At 53.8% G+C, this 7,460-nt stretch overlaps 1 protein-coding gene across 1 annotated transcript in view; it reads right to left on the bottom strand.

The window, feature by feature from the left end:
• Positions 1–1,260: 1,260 nt before the first annotated feature.
• Positions 1,261–7,460, bottom strand: part of MSI1 (musashi RNA-binding protein 1) — a 22,646-nt gene continuing 16,446 nt past the window's right edge. The window contains exons 9-11 of the mRNA XM_011948561.1: positions 3,082–3,165; positions 1,779–1,966; positions 1,261–1,302 (exon numbers count right to left, since the gene is read on the bottom strand). Of these exons, the coding sequence (XP_011803951.1) occupies positions 1,261–1,302; positions 1,779–1,966; positions 3,082–3,165 (314 nt within the window). The remainder of the gene's footprint in view (positions 1,303–1,778; positions 1,967–3,081; positions 3,166–7,460) is intronic.

Genomic DNA, 7,460 nt, shown 5'->3' with positions numbered 1-7,460 from the left:
GCCTAGGAGTTCCAGGCTGTGGCGACCTGTGACTGCACACTGCACTCCAGCCTAGGTGACAGTGAGACCCCATCTCTATTAAAAATAATAATAATAGGCCGGGCGCGGTGGCTCAAGCCTGTAATCCCAGCACTTTGGGAGGCCGAGATGGGCGGATCACGAGGTCAGGAGATCGAGACCATCCTGGCTAACATGGTGAAACCCCGTCTCTACTAAAAAAATACAAAAAACTAGCCGGGTGAGGTGGCAGGCGCCTGTAGTCCCAGCTACTCCAGAGGCTGAGGCAGGAGAATGGCGTAAACCCGGGAGGCGGAGCTTGCAGTGAGCTGAGATCCGGCCACTGCATTCCAGCCGGGGAGACAGAGCGAGACTCCGCCTCAAAAAAAAAATAATAATAATAATAATAATAGGGCCAGGCACGGTGGCTTACCCCTGTAATCCCAGCACTTTGGGAGGCCGAGGCAGATGGATCACTTGAGGCCAGGAGTTTGAGACCAGCCTGGCCAACATGGCAAAACCTGCCTCTACTAAACCAAAAAAATACCAAAATTAGCCAGGCGTGGTAGCACATGCCTGTAATCCCAGCTACTCGGGAAGTTGAGACATGAGAATTGCTTGAACCCAGGGGACAAGTTTGCAGTGAGCCAAGACTGCGCCACTGCACTCCAGCCTGGGCGACAGAGTGAGACCCCATCTAAAAAAATAAAATAAAAAATAATAAAAGATCATAAAAAATCTTTGTGGCCTACCCTGGTGGCTCACACCTGTAATCCCAGCACTTTGGGAGACCAGGGCAGGAGGATCCCTTGAGCCCAGGAATTTGAGACTAGCCTGGGCAACACAGTGAAACTTTGTCTCTACAAAAAAAGTAAAAAAATTAGCCAGGCATGGTGGCGTGTGCCTGCAGTCCCAGCTACCTGGGAGGAGTCTGAGGTGGGAGAATCCCTTGAGCCCAGGAGGTCTGGGTGACAGAACGAGATCCTGTCTCAATAATAATAATCTTTGCCAACCTGAGAGTGGGATGTGAAGCCTTACTGTTGCTTTGATTCCTGTGTTTAAATGGAGCAGGGTGAGCAGCTTTTCACGTTTACTGACCACAGCTGGTATAAACATCTGTCTCCCCTGGGACTGTGATTCTTGAGGTCAGGGATGGGGTCTGTGTCCCAGATTCGACGGCCCAGGACAGGCTTCCCCAGTGCCACCCCACCGCCTGTCCCCACCTCCCCCCCACATCCTCACCTCCTGCCACCGTCCCCTGCTTCAGTGGTACCCATTGGTGAAGGCTGTGGCAATCAAAGGGCCCTGAAAAGGAAAGCATTTGACTCCTAGATTCCTAGGAAAGTAGAGGAAGATTGGGGCTCCTTCTCTCTCTGCAGGACATCTGAGGTGAGGCGCAGACCCCTCTCTACCTGCCCGGATCGCCCCCCACTGCAGGTCTGCTCAAAGATTCTCCAACAAAGGGCCAGGGAATCTGCACAAACCAGTACCCTGGATAAAACCAGGGCACCCCGGGCTGGAATTGAACCTCCATGCGAGCAGAGATGCCATGTGTCTCATTTTCACCTAGAGCCCACTATGCCTGGCATTCAGAGGCGATAGCTAAGTGTCCGCTGAATGAATGATAACCCCCACTGTTCTTCCTTAGTGACTCTTTCTCCATTCATCCTCCCTCACCCTCCTTTTGCCCCCAAAGACAAAGAAGGTCTCTCCCTTCCCCAACTTGGGGGTCTCTCAAGGTGTGGGGGGTGAGGTGGAGGCCGCCAGGCCTGGCCACTCACCCCAAGACTGTGGCCGAAGCCGGTGCTGGGGGCGGGGCTGGCGGCGCTGATGTAACTGCTGACCCCCGAGTCCTGGTTGGCCGCCCCGTAGAGCTCAGCCATGGGGCCGGGGCTGGTGGTCCCCAGGAAGCCCCCTGTGCGGCTGGGAGTCGAACCTGGAGGGGGAGCCATCGTCCAGGGGTGAGAGCCTGGCAACCCAGAAAGAAGACGGTGATAGCCCCGGTGCTCTCTGCCACCCCACGGCACCCCCTCAAGCCTGTCCCACCCACCCTGACCTGCACCCCCACATTTCAGAAAGTCCTGTGGACCCACCTCCTGGAGATCTCCCCACGCCCATCCACCCAGTCACCCCAGCCCTGACCCCCATCATCTCATCTGACCACTCAGCAGCCTCCTCTCCTGAGCCCCTTCCCAACTTCACCCCACCTGGCAGCTGAATGCATGTTCTAAACCCTGACCCGCGTCCCTCTGCTACTTGCAATTTCCATTGTCTCCCCAGTACCTGGGCTCCTTCTGCCTCCTTTCTCCACTCCCTACTTCTGCACTCTCCACACCCACTGGCCTCCAGGCCTTTGTATGTGCTATTCCCTCAACCAGAAACACTTTTCCTCCTCTTTGCCTTTGAATGTGAAGTTAAGGGGCGCTTCCTCTTGGAAGGCTTCCCTGGCCTTTCCTAGAGGACCCAGCTGGGAGCTTCTCTGGTACCGGACACCCCCTGGTGCAGCAGCGTCAGCCATCAGCATTATTGCCTTTTTAATACCTGATGCCACTACCAGGCTGCAAGCCCTGGAAGGCAGAGACCCTGTCAGTCTTTTTTTTTTTTTTTTCCCCCTTTTGAGACAGATGGAGTCTCACTCTGTTGCCCAGGCTGGAGTGCAGTGACGTGATCTCAGCTCACTGCAACCTCCACCTCCCAGGTTCAAGCGATTCTCCTGCCTTGGCCTCCCGAGTAGCTGGGATTACAGGCGTGCACCACCACGCCCAGCTAATTTTTATAGTTTTAGTAGAGACAGGGTCTCACCATGTTGGCCAGGCTGCTCTGGAACTCCTGACCTCAGGTGATCTGCCCACCTCGGCCTCCCAAAGTGCTAGGATTATAGGCAGGAGCCACCTCGCCCAGCCGACCCTGCCAGTCTTGCTGCTGGCTGGCTCGCCCATGCTGGCACGATGCCCAGCACAGAGCAGGTAATCAGTTGATACTTGAGTAAATGAACAAGTGTCCCTCTGCAAAGGGGTGGCAGTGGCCACCTCCCCTCCCTTGGACTTCTCTGCTTCCTGTGCTGCCTCATCTCTCTTCCTGCACCCCAGAAGAGCTCACCTGTCCCTCGAACCACAGCCGCCGCTGCCGCCGCTGCCGCCATTGGTCCGTAGGCAGTGAGAGGAATGGCTGAAAAGAAAGGGATGGGCACATGAGCATGGCGGTGGGGGCAGAAGTGGGTGAAGGAGGCCCCTACCTTCTAGCCAGAGCCTCTCCAGCCTGGCCTTACCTCACAGGGGTCCATGTAGCCCCAGGGTCAAGGCAGAAAAGGCTACCTTGGGCCACCATCTGTGTCCTGACTCGTGGCATGGATGGAAAAAGGTGGGAGAGAGCACAGCTTCCCAGTGAGTAGCTGAGCCTCAATTTCTGCCCTGGACTGGGGGCACATGCTCCAACAACCCAAAGCTCACGGAGGGTGGCGGCAGGGCACCCAACCCTGAGCAGCTGTGAAGGTTGCCCACAACTGCCCCCTTCTCCAGGGTGCCCTTGGCAAAACAGGGGGCACTTGGCCTAGAGGTGCCTGGGAGTTCACATCCTTCTTCACAGCCCACAACAGCTAGTGGTAGATGACACATGGGACAGGCCCTCAGGCCTGCTGCTCCCAGGTAGAGCACCCCAGGGGTCAGGCTGGGGCTGGGCTCCCACTGAAGCCACAGCTTTGCACCACACCCTCTGCTGCCTGTCCTGCTTCCTTGCCCCTGTCCCCTGAGAGCACCCCAAGTGCCTCCCTGACCACCCAGAAATGACCACTGCCTCCCCCAAATCCCCTCAGCCTCTTTGTTTGCCATCTCCTCTTCAGACACAGGCACCTATCCCCTTGTTTGCTGTCTGCCTTCATCTTCACCTCTGCAGCACCTAGCACCTTGCCTTGTACACAGCAGGTGTTTAATAACTGCTGAAGGAGTAGAAAGGGCCTCTGCTTAAAACACCTAGTGGCTTGAATGGCTTGAGCCTGGAGCTCCCCGGGGCTGAGAGGTGAGCACCTCCTACTGTGAATCTTTCCTAAAAACTTCATACAGTGAGCTCCTTCTCACTCAGATGCCACCTCCTCTAAGAAGTTTTCCCTGAATACCCCCACTCAGGTGGCCCTTTGTCCCTAACCCTAATGCCTTACCACATTTCCCTGCTTTAATTTCCTTATGGAACTTCTCACCCTCCAAAAATATATTTTTTTAATTAATTTTTTTGTAAAGATAGGGTCTTGGAAAGGCCAGGTGCGGTGGCTCATGCCTGTGATCCCAGCACTTTGGGAGGCTGAGGCAGGCGGATCACCTGAGGTCGGGAGTTCAAGTCCAGCCCAACCAACATGGAGAAACCCTGTCCCTACTAAAAAAAATACAGAAAAAAAAAAAAAAATTAGCTGGGCGTGGTGGCTCATGCCTGTAATCCTAGCTACTTGGGAGGCTGAGACAGGAGAATCGCTTGAACCTGGAAGGTGGAGGTTGCGGTGAGCCAAGATGGTGCCATTGCAGTCCAGCCTGGGCAACAAGTGCACAACTTCATCTCAAAAATAAAATAAAATATAGGGTCTTGGTATGTTGCCCAGGCTGGTCCGGGCCTCAAGCTGTCCCCCTGTGTTCGCCTCCCAACTCCTCCTGTGTTGGTCTCTCAAAGTGTTGGGATTACAGGCCTGAGCCACAGCACCCAGCCCAAAAATATCTTATTTGCTTTGGGGATACTCAGGTAAGCCTTTCTTGTTTTACTTGATTTTTTTTTAGACAGAGTCTAGCTCTGTTGCCCAGTCTTGTGTGCAGTGGCATGATCTCGGCTCACTGCGATCTCTGCCTCCTGGATTCAAGTGATTCTCCTGGCTCAGTCTCCTAAGTAGCTGGGACTACAGGCGTGCACCATCATGCCTGGCTAATTTTTTTTTTTGGTTGTATTTTTAGTAGAGATGGGGGTTTCACCATGTTGGCCAGGCTGGTCTCGAACTCCTGACCTCAGGTGATCTGCCTGCCTCAGGTTCCCAAAGTGCTGGGATTACAGGCATGCACTACCACGCCCAATTAATTTTTGTATTTTTAGTAGAGACGGGGTTTCACCATGTTGGCCAGGCTGGTTCTGAACTCCTGACTTCAAGTGATGCACGTGCTATAGCCTCCCAAAGTGCTGGGATTACACACATGAGCCACCATGCCTGGCCTGTTTACTTGTTTACTGCTGTCTCCTTCCTCTGGAATTTCAGTTCCAGGAAGGCAGGAACCTTGTCCGTCTCATTCACTGTTGTGTCCCCAGTGCCTGGAGTGGTGTCTGGTACAATTAATATTTATTGAATGCATGAAAAAACCACCCAAATCTCCTTTTCTCCAAGGTTAGAGAAAAGTTCAGATCCCAGGTGCCCAAGCACTGTTGATCCTTGACCCTACTCCCTTGCCTGCCAAGATATCTTTTTAGAGACATTTCTTCCATCATTTCTTAAAGGCCAGGGACTGGGCTCTGAGGTCTGTTTTTTGGCTCATTTAGGCATTTCTATAAAGTCAGAGGAGTCAACCCTAGCATGCGCTTACCACACTGTAAAGAATGACTTATTTATATAATAAGTATTTTCTCCCCTCTCTAAATTGCAAGTTCTGTGAGATCAGGGCCTGCCTCTGTCTTATGCCTGCTCTGTCCCCAGGGTCTGGGAGAACATCCTGTGCACAGTAGGTCCCTAACACATGGCGCTCTGTTGCCCAGGCTGGAGTGCAGTGATGCAATCATGGCTCACTGCAGCCTTCACCTCTTGGGCTCATATGATCCTCCTTCCTCAGTCTCCCAAGTGGCTGGGACCACAGCCATACACCACCACCACACCTGGCTAGTTTTCAATTTTTTTTTTTTTAGTAGAGATGGGGTTTCACCATGTTGCCCAGGCTAGTCTTGAACTCCTGGCTTCAAGGGATACTCCTGCTTTGGCCTCTCAAAGTGCTAGGATTACAGGCATGAGCCACCAGACCCAGAACACATAGTTCTTAAATGAGTAACAAGGACCTCCTTCCAGCCTTCTACCCCCACAACTATTGGCCAAACTCTCCCTCTTTTCAGGGAAGAGCCTCTGTCACTTGCATCTCTAGGGTTCTCCTCCCACCCCTTCCTTCACTCCAGGTTTCTCTTCCTCTCTCCTATTTTGGGGGAACCCTGAGCACTCCTTGGAAGGAAGGTCTTATCTAAAGCAAGGTCCATGCTCACATCTTCCACACGTGGCCAGGTTGAGGGGAGAGTCTGGGGGTGGGGTGGAGGAGAAGCAGGTTGGACAGAGAAACCCCGTGCAGCCCACCCCACATGCTCACAGTCTACTCGGCTCAAGGCCGGCCCCACAGCTGAGCTGACTGGCTCAAGTGAAGGTTCCAGTCAGGGAACCGGCCCCCTGTCACCTTCACCCCACTGGTCCAGAAGTCACCAAAAGGCTGGATTCGGCCCTTGGCAATATTTCATTTGGCTCACAGTGTTGTCAACATTTAGAATCTGTTGCCAACATTGAAAAATAATGGACAAATTCATACGAAAGCAAAAGCCAGGTTTCTGGCATCTCTGGAAAAACATGAGATCTGAGCACAGTGAGTCTGTATCCCCTCCCGGCAAGAGTTGGCTGGCACCGAGGGCAGGTATGCCCATGCCGGAGTGCAGACGTCCCCACCCGGCCCACTTTGCAATCAGTTTGAGACCCTGGCTTGTTCACTGCGGGATCCCAGAGCCTCCATGGAGCTGGCACAAGGAAGGTGCTAGATAAATATTTGCCAAATGGATGAATGAGTGACTTTGCCTCCATCTGCTTGGCTTGGCCCTATGCCCCACCCTTAAGGGCCATGTAGCCGCCCAGACTGGCCAGTGCCCAGGCACAGGCTGCTGTGTCCCCACAGCCAGAGGGCTGGCGGGCAGGAGAAAAGGATCCCGTTAGCTTTCCCCAGGAAGCTCCCTGGGCCCCTTCTCTTTCTTCCCATGTGGCCTGAGAGGTATACAAAATCCGAGCGACTGACCTGTAAGCTCGGGGAGGACTGGGGCGCTCGGGAGAGGGGTCCGCTCTACACGGAATTCTAAAATGAAACGTAAAACAGCTTAGGAAGAAGCAGGGGAGGCCCCTTGGACGTGGCCCAGGGAGGACAAATGCATCGACAGGGACACTGGGTGAGGAGACAGGCCATGCACAGGACCCAAGAGCTGGGGAGGGGGAGCGCACAGTTCCCAGAAGGCAGGGGAGGGCAAGAAGACAGACATAGAGGAGAGAGAGAGAGAGAGACAGAGCAGAGTTGCCACCTATACCCTGGGCACAGGGCAAGGCTGGAGGTACGATTCCAGTTGTTTGTTTCCTTCTTTTCTTTTTCTATTTTTTTTTTTTTTGAGACGGAGTCTTGCTCTGTCGCCCAGGGTGGAGTGCAGTGGCGCTATCTCTGCTCATTGCAAGCTCCGCCTCCCATGTTCACACCATTCTCCTGCCTCAGCCTCCC

This window comes from Colobus angolensis, unplaced genomic scaffold, assembly GCF_000951035.1.
Source record: "Colobus angolensis palliatus isolate OR3802 unplaced genomic scaffold, Cang.pa_1.0 Scaffold28, whole genome shotgun sequence".
Classification (NCBI taxonomy): Eukaryota; Metazoa; Chordata; class Mammalia; order Primates; family Cercopithecidae; genus Colobus; species Colobus angolensis.
This window is presented reverse-complemented; position numbering and strand designations above follow the sequence as displayed.